Source organism: Perna viridis, chromosome 8 (assembly GCF_037379345.1).
Source record: "Perna viridis isolate PV_CMFRI_1.1 ecotype Kerala chromosome 8, ASM3737934v1, whole genome shotgun sequence".
NCBI lineage: Eukaryota > Metazoa > Mollusca > Bivalvia > Mytilida > Mytilidae > Perna > Perna viridis.
This window is the reverse complement of record NC_142452.1, coordinates 42343467-42357791: the sequence shown is the minus strand read 5'-3', so window position 1 is coordinate 42357791 and position 14325 is coordinate 42343467. Positions and strand designations below refer to the sequence as shown.

General features: G+C 32.7%; 1 protein-coding gene across 2 annotated transcripts; it reads right to left on the bottom strand.

Moving 5' to 3' along the window:
* Window positions 1–4764: 4764 nt before the first annotated feature.
* Window positions 4765–13279, bottom strand: LOC148610584 (uncharacterized). 2 transcript variants are annotated; one of them, XM_088595746.1, is made up of 4 exons: window positions 13141–13252; window positions 10184–10287; window positions 7123–7199; window positions 4765–6374 (listed from the first exon to the last, which is right to left on the bottom strand). In XM_088595746.1, exons 2-4 carry the CDS (start codon window positions 10253–10255, stop codon window positions 5954–5956), a joined length of 570 nt encoding a protein of 189 aa, XP_088451872.1. In that variant the 5' UTR covers window positions 10256–10287; window positions 13141–13252; the 3' UTR covers window positions 4765–5953. The 2 variants fall into 2 exon arrangements, with proteins under 2 accessions (XP_088451872.1, XP_088451873.1); XM_088595747.1 differs by lacking the exon at window positions 10184–10287 and having other exon boundaries at window positions 13141–13279.
* Between the last annotated feature and the right edge of the window lie 1046 nt (window positions 13280–14325).

Here is a 14325-nt window from a genome sequence, read left to right as displayed (position 1 = left end):
GTTCCGACATAAATCGGGACAAATAATATTATTGGTTTAGCGGTATAAAATGGTTTTGGTTCGAGATTATTTTGGGTATATAAGCAGTGAATTTTAGTTTATCAGTTAGTCAGTCTGTAGTCATCGGATGATAAAGGAGACAGATTTTTGAAGTACTTAGTTAGGGTTAGAGTTGCAAGGTAATTCTGAAAAAAAATGATACTGTATAATTCTGAATAAGAATTATTGAGTGTTTCTGTGTAAGGAACAAGACAACTCATTTTACCATTGCTGAAGACATGTCTGAGCCGTGACATAAAGCGTACCTTTATCAGTGCAGCGGTTATTTAGAGTAAGTTACATCTTCTTGCAGTGGCTACAGAATCGACCACACCCCAGTAACTGACCTAAAAACATTACTTTTCATGTAAGCTAACTCTGCTTAGATCATTAAGTTACGCACTGGTATTGAACCATTGCTGATAAAGCCACATATTTGTTTTGCGGACTGTGCTAGTTAAGGAAATACATATGATATCTGCACAATATATGACCAGTTCAGGCATGTATTGTGTCCCTGGCCCATCTCGTTAAATCTTGGTTGGTCTAAGGCATTAAGTTAAGCCCTGGTATTGTGCAACAGTAGTATTCATTTTGTCACACGCTATATTACAATGTCGTCGCGGTATCCAGAGATAAAACTGGTACGAACCCCAAAGTGTTTTGATCACTTACACCCGGTATGTGGCAATTAAATTATTTTAAATCAATTAAAAGAATAATCAAGGGAACCAAGGTTATAGAATGAAATCCAGGAACAAAGACCAAACATGGAAAACAAACATACACAACAAAGAACATAAACTAACTAAAATCATATAAACAAAGTTACAAAAGCAAATGAGCAACTCGGACTCCACTAAAAACTGGGAGTATGGACAAGGTGCACCGGTAGTGTAAGCGTCCTCTGCTTTTCTAGAAACACCCGCCGAGTTGCTCATCAAAAGTCAAGTCCGGGGTAGACAAACGAGGGAAGGAAAACTATGACCCATTGAATAAATCATTTTTCATGGTGCGGATGGATACACGAGTTCATGATGACGACCTTATAACTTTTGTAGTGATGACTTCAATCTTGTAGCAACATAAACCTGTTTCAGAAGCCTATTTGTTAGATTTCTAGCGCGATACAAAAAGTCTACGTAGTTTCGGCAAGCTCTGGCATAACGTATGAGTTGTGATATGAACGCTCCATACGCAGGTACCGCAGGGATGTTGCCACAGATGAAAGGAAAATTGACCATTCTGAATGAAAGTCATATGTTAACAAACAATTGTATGATATACGAAAAAAGGCCCCCTCTCGAAGAACGAGATTTCATTATTTTGATTTTAAGCCAATGGAAAAGCTGACAGAATTGTATTTCACACGTCGTATCTATTAAAACAAGGCTTTTCTAAACCGGTTGACCAATGACCTTTAAGATCTGAAAGGGTACTTCATGTTCAAAGTCGCTCTCAATATTATGTGCAATTCTTCTAAGGGTACCCAAAAAGCACGTTGTCATTAAATTTTCTCGTATATTTGCACTTAAATTCCACTGAATGGGCTTTGTATGGTAAAGTTAAAGTTGGAAATGAGTAACATATTATTCATTCCATTCTAACTTGGTTATCTTGAGTAGGTTTTTGAAAGTATTTGCTTAATCATCCTCACCTTTTGGTCCATCCAATTTTTTTGCTTTGAAAAAAACATGACAAAATTTAACATACAATTGAAACATTATGCACTTTATTCATTTGTCTATTGTGAAATACCAAACAAAGATTAATTACGACATAGTCATAATAGCTTTATATTTGCAATTTTGAAAGACTTTAGGGCAAGTCAACATGGTTGCTTTCCAGTGTTGTCCATATTTCATTTGTTATGTGTGTCACTAAATTTTTTGCCAAAAGTGAGACGTCAGTACATGCATATTTATTTATCAAACCTGAACAATACCTAAACCTTTACCTCCTCGGTTAACCGAGCATTTATATGTTTTTTTTTTCATTTGCTCAGAAACTGAACATCGAAATGCAAGTAAGATACTATTGTGCATTCATGTCCTGCCTTTTTATACATTACTTAATATATCTTCAAAAACTGGTATGTATATACAAAAATGTATATTATCCCTTCTCTTTTGTCATTGGAAACAAATTAAGTGACAGTAAAACTGTTAGGTGTTAGTAAATTAAGATGTACTCCAGCTACGAATCATGCAAAATGTGATTCATGGGTAAAAAGCCTACATATTTTTATTTTTGATATTTTGTTTGAAATGTCATAGTAAACAGAACTTAACATTCTGTTTTTTCCCATATAACCCGTGCTCTTTATAGGAGATAAACATTATATAGATTGCACTGTTATTTCAAATTTAAGGGAGATAAGTCTGTAAATGACACTCAAATACAATAGAATCTATTGGATTTTCAATGTTGATTATCTCCTAAGAGCAGGCAGATTTGAATGAATAATTACACATTTAATAGTAAAGACCCATAAAACAACTTTATTACAAAAAAATTAAAATATGTTGGCTTATTTTTTTTTTTTTTTTTTTTTTTTTTTTGGGGGGGGGGGTGTATCACATTTTTAAATTAATTAATGAATATCAAAAGAATAAATTAGCTGGAATGAATTTTTACACCTCTTCGAATCTAGATGATGAGTATATGCACATGCCGCTGGAGGTAATGTATCTTTCAAGTTATGGTATTTCAAAGAAATAATGTTTATTTCATATTTAAGAAAATCATTTGATAATCTCCTTCCACAGTCTGTGTCAAGCTGTTGTGATCAAACTTTGGAAATTCCTTGACAGTCCACTTGGTCCCATACATTTAAGAAGGAAATATGTATAAGCACCGTGGTATGTGTGTCGTGGTGTATGCATGCATCTCAATTTACATGTTTGTCTATGTCATTATAACACAGGATTTATTTCCTGGTTGTTGTATTCTTTGCCTTAATTTTATTTTTCAAAAGATACCAGTATTGGACAAAACTTCAAAACCATCAGCAATTTACAATGTTTTTCATGAATCTGTTATTCAAGACAGATATGCATTGCATGGTGATGGTTTTACATTTAAGAATATTTTCATTGTGAATAGTGGGCCAAAGTGTACAAAAAGATATATTTTATATAGAAAAAATATCATTTTTGATATTAGAAATTGTTTTCAAAATTTCAAATTAAATTGACAATAATTCTAGAAAATATAAAAAGGAATTTTAATATATACGAAAATTATTTTTTTCACAAGAAATTATTTTTTTGATTAAAAGTAACTTTCTAATACCAAAAACTAAACTTTGTTATATATGAATTTTCAATATACAAACAATAATATCTTTTTTGTTATTAAAAATTCAGTTCTAATTTTCAAGAATCCATTTCTAGTATGAAAATGAATTAATTCCTTGTACAATAAAAAATAAATTTAATTACATTTAATTATTTATTATTTTTATTTAATTACTTGGAAAACCTTGTACTAAGGCATACTTTCTTATATTAGAAAATAAATATTTCAATATGAATTTCGTTTTGTCCACATTGGCTTACAAGTCATTCTGATACAAATGAGTGCAAGAGAAATATTTTGGTAAAGGAAAACTATTGACCAAACTTTACGACAAACGTGATGACTTCATTCAGAATTCATTCAGAATTGTCAACTTTCCTTTCATCTGTGGCAACATTCCTTCGGCTCCTGCGTATGGAGTGTTCATATCACAACTCATACGTTATGCCAGAGCTTGCCGAAACTACGCAGACTTTTTGTATCGCGCTAGAACTCTAACAAATAGGCTTCTGGAACAGGGTTATGTTGCTACAAGATTGAAGTCATCACTACAGAAGTTTTTTGGCCGACATCATCAACTCGTGGATCGTTATGGTGTATCCATCAGCGCCATGAAAACTGATTTATTCAACGGATCATAGTTTTCCTTTCCTCGTTTGTCTACCCCGGACTTGACTTTTTATGAGCAACTCGGCTGGTGTCTTTAGAAAAGCAGAGGACGCTTACCCTACCGGTGCACCTGGTACATGCTCCCAGTTTTTAGTGGAGTCCGAGTTGATCATTTACTTTTGTTACTTTGTATGTATGATTTTAGTTACTTTATGTTCTTTGTTGTGTATGTCTGTTTTCCATGTCTGGTCTTTGTCCCTAGATTACTTTCTTTTGATTACCGCTATAACCTTGGTTCCCTTGATTACTCTTTAACAAAAAGTTCTTTTCTTTTTTAAATTATAACCTAGTTAGATAATTTTTTTCTGGACATTTCTAATTGAATATATGGTTTGAAACTAATGCTTTTGGGAACTTCCAAATGAGTCCATGACGGGTCACTTCTCTTCCTCGATTCGTAATTTAGAAAAAGTTGACAGAATTACATTTCACACCATATTATGACTGCAAACTCTGTGGAATACTCTCAGATTACGAATACTTAAGCATCTTGAAATTTCTAAGCTGTTCAAAGTCGGAATGTGAAGATATCTTAATTTTTTGCCTACCACCGGCAAATTTCTGACAAAGGGGTAGGTGACCTTAAAGCTGACAGAATCGTTATTTGTGTGTATTCTGATTAAAAGTAGTCAAAATAAAGCTGAGAATGTGTACTTTAAAATCATATATGTAATTTACTACAAAAGTGTATGAATATTGTTTACATGTGTGAGTAATATGCCTCCATACTGTCAGTTAGCATAAAAGGTCAAAATGTTGATTTTCAGTATTTTTTATTCAAGTAAATTTTGTGAAGAATTTCTACAGCCATCGTACCATTAGGGCTATGATTTCGAAAGCCTTATTTCCCAAGCTTTGTAATGGCATGTAACCTTAAGGTGTCATTTGTCCTGGGAATTCACAGTGAAACATTGAAAATTACTTGTTTAACAAGTAATGGAAACGTTAGAAGTGGTTAGTGAGACCTTTGTTTAATTCTATATGATTCTATATAATATCTGGAATAAATCTATATTTCATATAGTTTCGCTGCATGTAAGAGTTGACAAAGTTTGGATTTGAGCACTTCTCTTAATTTCGTAATATCCCCTTCTGAAACATCTCTCCCAGTCTTGCAGTGTATTGCTATTTTATGGGATGACTGACCTTTTTCTCATCTAGGACTATTTAGTATAATTATAGCGTTCCTTTGAACATCATCTTACGGTTTCAGGCTGTCTTTAAGATAATGATTTGAAATAAGCGTCGTTTAAAAAAAAATCTGTATATTTCAGCAAAGTATCATTATAATTATAACTGAAGAGTTCAAATTATTGTTAAAGCCTTGCGGGCCGAGTGGTGTAGGGCGCTGGACTCAGTGCAGGTGGTGATCCCACAGATGTCAATGCGCCACGAATTTCACGGAGACAAGGAGCTAAATTTACTTTGCAAATTTGACAGTTTTGTCACCGTTTGCGTTTGGAAGTTTTCAGTCCCGAATATGCTTTCATTTTATCTTGGTATTATATTAAACTGGATCCGTCGGAACAGCGTAGCGGATAGAGTGGTTCATTTTATATATATTCATAATAAAATCATTAGAACAATTTCGGGAACTGAATTTGTTACTGACCAATGCTATTACTATCGTCTTATGCAAGTCACAACACTCAATCACCCAATCATTATTGCGTTATTTTTACGTTATAATATACAATTATCAGTTATAGCAAAAATATCATCCTGTTACATGCCGATCCTATATGAGACATGATTTGAAAAAAATGATTATGTTTACACTTTTATAATCTTAAATATTTATAATACCTAGTTATCATGTAAAAGGAAAATAAACACAAAAATATGTTAACGAATATGTCAAAGAGACAACAACCCCACAGAAATGGATTATTTCTGGTTCACATGATCTGTCGTCGAGGATGTACTTTCGAATTCATTTGTCGAGTCACAGTTTTGATCCCAACTTTGTCGGTTTAATGAGACATTCCCTTAACTTTTCGCTTACTTGTTTCGATCTTGGTTCTCCTGTTTTGCACAAAGTCGCGAAATGCTCGGAATTATTTGACAAAATGTTGTACTTCCCCCAAAGGTTAGGGTTATTTACAATATCGTTGGCCATGTGGACAACTTTGGCGGGCGTTTGCATTAAATTCTTGTTTATGTATTTTATCCTCAATAAAGGTCGTTTCCCGTAATCAATGAATTGAAACAAATCGACTTTTCTTGGTGTTACTGTCTGTATGTCTGGTCCACTAGCTTCTGCAACTCCCTTCCTAAATCCGAGGAATATACCATGATGATAATAATCTACTCCCCCAGGAACTGACTTGTCATGCACTGCTAGATGGTCACCTTTTTGGAGCAGCCTAGGTTGAAATCAAAATAAATCATTAAATCTATGAAATGAACCCCGTTTTTCATTTGTAAAATTTTGTTAATATGGTTCAAAATTTAGGAAAATAATACCCTTCAAATCCACCTTTTTATTTATTTAATTCTTGATCCAAACCCACTCTTGTTCGAATATCTGGGACCGCCCAGTATATAAGTCTTGATAATACATGTACATTCTCCTAGGTTGATTTCAATATATGACAGGATGCAAGGCTGTTAACTGCTTTTTAACTTGAAGACCCTTGTGATCGCTTTTAATACACGTACAATGAAACAAATGGATATTTCATTTGATCTTGTTTCTTCATATACAATGTTAGTTTGCATAAAGAAGATAAAGATGTAAATAAAAAAAAAGAGATTATAAAACTTTCCAAATTTTTTAGGCAGCAGGCATGAAACGGTAACTCAAAAAGTTAATGACGTCATGACGACAGTAATTCAAATTACAAATGGCGAAAGCGCCCATGTTCAGTCCTTAAATGAAATACCAAATAAATATCTGGTTTAACGTGTTTTTTTGTTGTTGTTTTTTGTGTGTGTTGTTTTGTTTTTAATAGTTATTAGAATAATGACACACCTGTGGCGTTGATGTGTAACAATATTGTTTTGCGAACGCAATGTATATAGGAAAACAAGAGTCATTGTTTCTTTTTCTTGTCACGATCAATTCTGAGATTGTTTTAGTCCATCATCTTCTTACTTTATATCATACCCTACCTTATCTCAGTTATCAGTTCGCGTTCGAAGTCAGTATCCACTTCTTTCTTCACAAAAAACCTCATCGTGTCTATTACCTTGAATTGAAAAAAGACTGTGGCCGATTTTTGATAAAATTTTATCAAACTTGTGCTTTCGAGATTGATAATGTAAATATCTTGAAACACTCATTGTTGTTTGCCTTGAATGATCTTTACTATCTTGTTGTAAACAGGTATTGTCCTTGATCTGTCTTGATAGTATAACTATCAAAATTAAATACAATACTTTAAACCTCAGTAGAAGTTTAAAGTCTACCAAAAACTGGATATAAATAGACCGCTGATACAGGTTACAGACCACCAATTCAACCAATGAGCATTTGAAAAGTACGCAAAAATAGTCCTACGCAGAAATTACCTCCAGTTCCACATAGCGCTGTGAAAAAAGTTCTTATTTTATTTCAAAAATAACTGATACATGTACTAGTATATATAAAGCTGATCTGAAGATTAATAAAGTCGACAAAACACAATCGTAAGCTAGTTATCTTATACGGTGTATACGATGGATGTCAAGACATTTTATATATGTGGCTCTGGATTTGCTTTGAAAAGAAAACGCGATCTAATTTTAACGATAGATTCTGTACAGTTCAAAATGTATGTAAACATATGTATAGATTTATTCCAAATTATTAACAAGTCTCTTTTGCAGTCTTGTCTTACCTCGACACTTGTTACTCCCGTAGCGGTATTGATTTAATGTTGATCCTAAAAAAACTCAAAAGATATGGAAACCCTCAATTCAAGATTATTATCATAATACAATAGCATTAAAACCGATATTTTTTTTCAACTCTTTATACTTCTACTCCTCATACTCTGACTTAAAATTCCTACTCAAAAGCATTATACATCATTGTTCCTTCAAATAAGATACAGATATGTAGTACTTGGTAGAGATAATTATTTGTTGGGAACAAATTGTATCACTCTACTCGCTGACCTATTCCTTCACACTAATGAGGCTGACTTTATACCTAGTCTTATTCAAAGAAAGGAACATCGCTTAGCAAGATCCTTTGACTGTTCTGTTATATAGATGACGTATTATCATTAAACAATCTTAGTTGGGGGATTTTATACACCGCATCAAAGTATATAAGGAATGATTCAAAAGTAGAAAATGACTTGTTTACTGCAACGCAGAGTAGAAAACCATTCACTTTCACGTAATGTATTAATGCATTCATGATCGAATGATTCAGATGAATTGCAAATATTTTTTGTTACGTTTTGCATTAGAGGTTTTACCGTCCTGAAAATTGCGGCTTTGATTTCTTAAAAACAAGATTGATTTTTTTCTCTTCATCTTAATTCGTTATTTCCGTAACAACTACAAAACTGCTGATACATCATGTTTCTAATTCGTATGAAAAATCTATGGTAAATAACTCTGGAATGCTTTACATATTGTTATTATTTTTAAATACTATAATCACTGCGTACAGAAAGTAACAGTACTAATTTGGAACATGTAGGCAAACGTTGTTGTTTGATGTCTATCATAATGTACCAGGCGCCTCTTGAAATCAATGTGTACGTGAATAATACGAATTTGAACGTATCTAATGACTACAATGTATATTTCAGCAATTGAAAACAGGCTTATACATCCATTGGACATACTTGGATTTGATTAATGCTTTGATTATGTTATGGTAATGCTCATTACAGACAGATTGTTGATATTCTAATTAGATCTAATTGTGCTTCTTTAATAGCCGTTTGTTTCACCCTGCTATGAATCGCAGTTCATGTCTAAACTCTTTACAGATCCTTCAAAAAATTAGCTGTTGCATGATTTCGATAATTCTTTATAGTACTCGTACATCTTTTCTTGAGTTAGGTATTACATTTGTAAATGACAACCTTCAGACTAAATTTTGTGAGAATGAGATGATAATAATTTTCCCATTCTTAATTTTGTATTCCTACATGATGATATTCCTAAAGCACTCTCATATGATATCTATATTTTACAACTGGTCCGTTCTTCTCGTGCTTGTAATAAAGTGTCAATTTCCATGAACGCAATAAATTCCTTACAGAAAAACTTTTGCAGCAGGCGTAACGATATCTAAAACATTTACTAAAGTGTTTACAATGTTATAAACCTCTGAAAAAAAATGTAAAGGTTTTTAATTAAAATTGATATTACCCACCCAGTTTTTTACGGAAGTATATTCTATAAAGCGCATTCTATCAAACAAATCCGAATGTTTTATCGACTGCCCTTAATATATATGTCATCGTAAAAGATACGATTTCCAAATTATTGTCTATTCTTTTAACCTTGTTTTCACTAACAGAGGTACTACTCTTTTAACCTTGTTTTCACTTTTCACTAACAGAGGTATTTTAATTTTAAGTTCTTGATACTACTACTCCAAATCTAGCCCATTGGAATTATTGTGATCAACCAATTATAATGCTGGAAGTTACAATGGTATTGTCACTCTTGAATTCGTTCAGTAACTGTGAACGTTCTTTTAGTGGATATCTCATTTGTCTATATGGTTATTCTTGAAATATTCCATGGAGGGAATTGGATATATCATTGAATGAATTTCATGGTGTGGTTGTTTGTTGCTTCAGTTAGTTTTTGACCTTACATGAAAAGGTTGGTTAAAACGCTATACAACTATTTTAACTCCATCGCATATTTTTGGCGCCGGTCCACAGTAAGTAGATTAATGAGTCTTTGTATTTTTGTAATACTTTAATATAAATTTCGAAGAATTGCAATCGTTCAGTTGCCGTTGTTTTATTACTTCCTTGTCTTGGATTTCCAGAGCTTACTTAGATGTGTGTTGCACTTATTGAATACTTTTCGGTGGACCTCTGAGGGTATTTTCTATTTTGTACTTAGGTAATATGCTGTTACGTTTCACCATATCCATTCGTTTTTAATTTTCCTTGACACCATTTTATATGGTTTAGTTATGACAAATATTCTGTAACGGCATTATTTAACTAACTTCAGATGCTCTCCTCACCACTTTCTATACGAGACTAACCCTTCTTATACGGACTTCTTTTTTGACTGTTGCCTTGATTGTTGGTTCAGCAATATTGTAAATAGCCTTCATCTATATCATGGCGAAACATGACCATTGACTGCCTGGTTGAAATACAGTAAATGAGGTTTATTAAAGTTAAATTAAACTACTGAAGACATTGATCAATTTCCTCACGACTTTAATTCAACTACAATGAATCCGCGGAGATCTCGACTTAAGTCTGAGACATATTCGTATTCTGGGAACTTTAAGTATGTTAAAAATGTCAAAATAACTATCAAATACTGCTTTGTTCGATATAGATATGTGACTCTAGTGTTTTAAATCACTACCCTGCGATGACAAGTCCTTATAATGGACCTCTTTTTAATATACTATGAAATTCTTATTACATTTCCTTTTTTTTACTAATTTTCTTGAACTTTTCACACTAAGGGAGTAACTCGTACATCGGACAGATTTTTTGCTGCAGATTTTAGAGGGCAGATGTTGGTCGTTAATGTGTTTTTCTGTCGTTATAGTATTTTATTTAGTTTGATTGTGAACAATTGGCATCGTCTCTTATTCATCTGTTCACGTTAAGGCTTTGGGTTTGGACTTGGACGTCTTTGAATCATTCCACGACTGGCGCATCGGTATTGTTTGCCGATATAATCATCGGGGGCTTTTATAGCTTACTTAAAGGTGTGTTTACTTGTTGGAGACCTTTTGGTAATCTTTGAAAGTATTTACAATTTGATTTAGGTTAAGCGATAATGCGTTTCCCCCATATCCGTTCTTTTTATCCTATAATGGATACAAGATTGTGAGTTTATTAGATATGCAGTACACTAGGTTGTTGTATAGTAACACTTCATTAAGTGTAAGTATTGGTGAGAATTCGGCAAAATTGGAAAAAATCAAAAACATGCATGTCAAACACCACCGATCTGACAATATGAAAAATCATTCGAGGATGCTTTCTTTATTTGAAAAAAAAAACCATTATTTGGTCGCTGTATCAATGCATTTACTCAGAAAATGTTCAATAGAATGTAAGAAAAAGACGGTTTTTTAAGAGTTAGTCACCCTTGAAATGTTTATTTCCACTGCATTTCAAGAAATGAATTTACCAATATGATATAGAAAATATTTTCTTTTTTTTCATTGAATAGTCAAATAAATTAAACCTTCAAAATGGTGGGTTTATTCATACCATGTTTCAATGGCTGCCTGATTTTGCAGAGACTGACACTTAAAAACCAAATTATTTCTCGGCAAATGTAAGTTCGAAACTTCTTCACACAAGCATATATCTTGTTACTCCATAGAGCTACAAAAATGATGGGTCCTTCAATTCTATCTGTAGAGAAGAGAAGGAATGACTATAAGTGACATTTTTTTTCTGACCTCAAAGTTCCAAAATATAAAATTGTAAATCACTAATACAGAAAAAGTCGGTATATTGTATACCTGTTGCAAGTAGTAAACCCCTTTCATCGATGGAACCAAATACATAGCAAGATCATAATAATTAATTGTATACAGAAGTATTCAAAACTGAAAGCAAATTTAACACCGATAGGTCTTACCATGTAAAAGGAATTAAGCCTCAGTGCTTTGTGAGGTTTTGAATTATGTAAAATGGCAAATTTTGGTTAATAGTCTACTATATATTCGGGTTGAACAAATTTGACTTCATCGCTGCTGAATACCTCAGAGACCTTCGAGTCAGCAGTATAAATGCTTTTCGATGAAATATTTAAGATCATTTTGCATTATTAATGTGTGAAGGTTAAGGCAAATTATGTTATGTTATTAGCTGAATTAGCAGCTCTATCTTTTGAACTATGCTTCTTTGGAACACTAAACTGAAATAGATATGTAGGTAGAATAATTCAAACATATTTTTGTTCATAAACACATATTATGATTTAATAAATTATGTACACTTGCAATGTGACATTTCTGGCAAACAGAAAATAATATATTTTTAATTATGATTTTACGATTAGCTGGCATAAAGAAATTATTTGAAATTGCATTGCATCAGATAAAAGATGAATTGCGAAAACTGAAATTGTCAACATTTTATTTTGAATCAGTCAAGTCTTGTTTTTATTTCAATTAAGGTTTTATGCCATTTAAAGGTACAAAGTTGCAATCTTCGGTATAAAATCGTTTCTTTTAAATTGTTTATACTCTGCAGTGGTTAAGTACCGTTTCGCTATCTGGTCAATTTTAATTATATAGGTAAAACAGAAGCTAAAACTATGGTATCGACAATTTCGTAAAGGAGGAAATTTGGGATGTATGTGGCTCAAGGGCTAATAATTTGTTTGCAAGGTGGCTTATAATTCATAGGAGTTTTGTGCTGAAATCACTATGTTTATTTCATTTCGTAACTATCAAACTATAGGGTACCAACCACTTTTCCAATATACAGTAGTTACCTAGGGGTAGCAGAAATTAAGTCTTATTTAGACAAACGTTTTCTTCAATTACTTGGTAACGGCATCATGTACCTAGCTTTTGATCTCATATTCTCTTCTTATCAATTTATATCCTGGCAAGTCTTTGGCATTGACTGGTTTTTGTACGGAAAATACCAATTCGTAAAACCAATGTTGAATCAGATAGAGAAGTATTGAGGAGAGCATGTTTGAAAAGGTTACGACTACAATGAAGAACAAACATTAATAGCCCAATATATTGGTGCTTTATGTGGCTAAAACTGACCTATAAGTAAGCACGAGTTGCGTCAGAATGGTAAGTATCCTCTTGTTCTCATAAGAAATACGAAATACACGAGCACCACTAAAATTGGAAGGGATTCAAGAACAGTTCGTGATTCTTGCGAAGCATACGGTATTAGTAATTTAATTCCTATTCTTCCTTAATTGCCGTTAACAGTTTTACGAAACGTTTGGTAGTTTTCTTTCTTATTTGCCTATGGATTGTGGAATAAAACCTACCTTGGCGTAGTTTTTTCTTCACTTCCAATGATAAAACTTCTTTTTTTCCGAAACCAACTTATTTGTTCAAAATATTCATTTTAACTTTGAACAAAAAAACCCGGTTATCAATTTTGATAACCTGTTACACAATGACACTCTTGGATAAATCAAATGGTTATTTTGGTGACAACGAGGGAGTACGATTTGATCATGTTTATTTAATCGTAATATATTCTGTTTTGTATTAAAAAAAAAAATGCTCTAAACTAATTTATCCAGTTATGTCAACTTACTTATTTACAACGGATATTACTTTGATTTAGGGTTTTACCGACTAACTTATACCACTTGGTTATTTTCCTTAATAAATAATCACGAAATATGAGACTGTACATGTTTTTCAGACGTACTTTTTTCCCTTACGAACCGCTGCAGAGAAGACTTTCGAAATTCTCGGACATTATTCAAATCAAATCAAATCGTTTGACAATCGGATAACTTAAAAACATTCACTTTTCCCAGTCTTTGCAAGATTTTTGCATTTTTTAGAGGGCTGGCTGCAGCGTCTAGAATGAATTTCGAACGTGAAATCAAAAGGATGTAAACCAGACAAGGGCTAGACATTGAAAACAGACCATATACAAAAGAACACAAAATAACCAAAATAACACATACAAAGCAATAAAAGAAAATGAGCAATTCGAACTCCACTAAAGACTGGGAGCATGGACCAGGTGCACCAAGCTGTATCGAACTGTCTCCGGAAGATTTGTTTTTGAACAATGTGGTTTGCACTATAACTATTCGGAAACTTTGATCCCATGACAGAATTTATTGTGTACAAACAGTATGTGGTTATCGTCCTTCTGTATATTAAAGGGACGGATATATTAGGGTATTTCATTATCAAAATTGACACGTTTACATTTGAGAGTTGCTAGTTAATAACGAATGTAAAAAATGAACTTTTAAGTCTTCCATAAAATGTCATAAAATGTCAATACTTCAGGTTTGAACCTCTTATTATTATATAGACAGCAGTGCTTTATCGATTGTTAACAGTTGTAATAAAATTCGTTAATTTACACTGTGAAATAAATTCAGTAATTCCACTTTCGAACTTTCTCCAACCGAAAAGTCACAACTGTGATATCCATCCGCCAATCAAAGAATTAAAAATTCATGTTGAAAATATCAATAAAT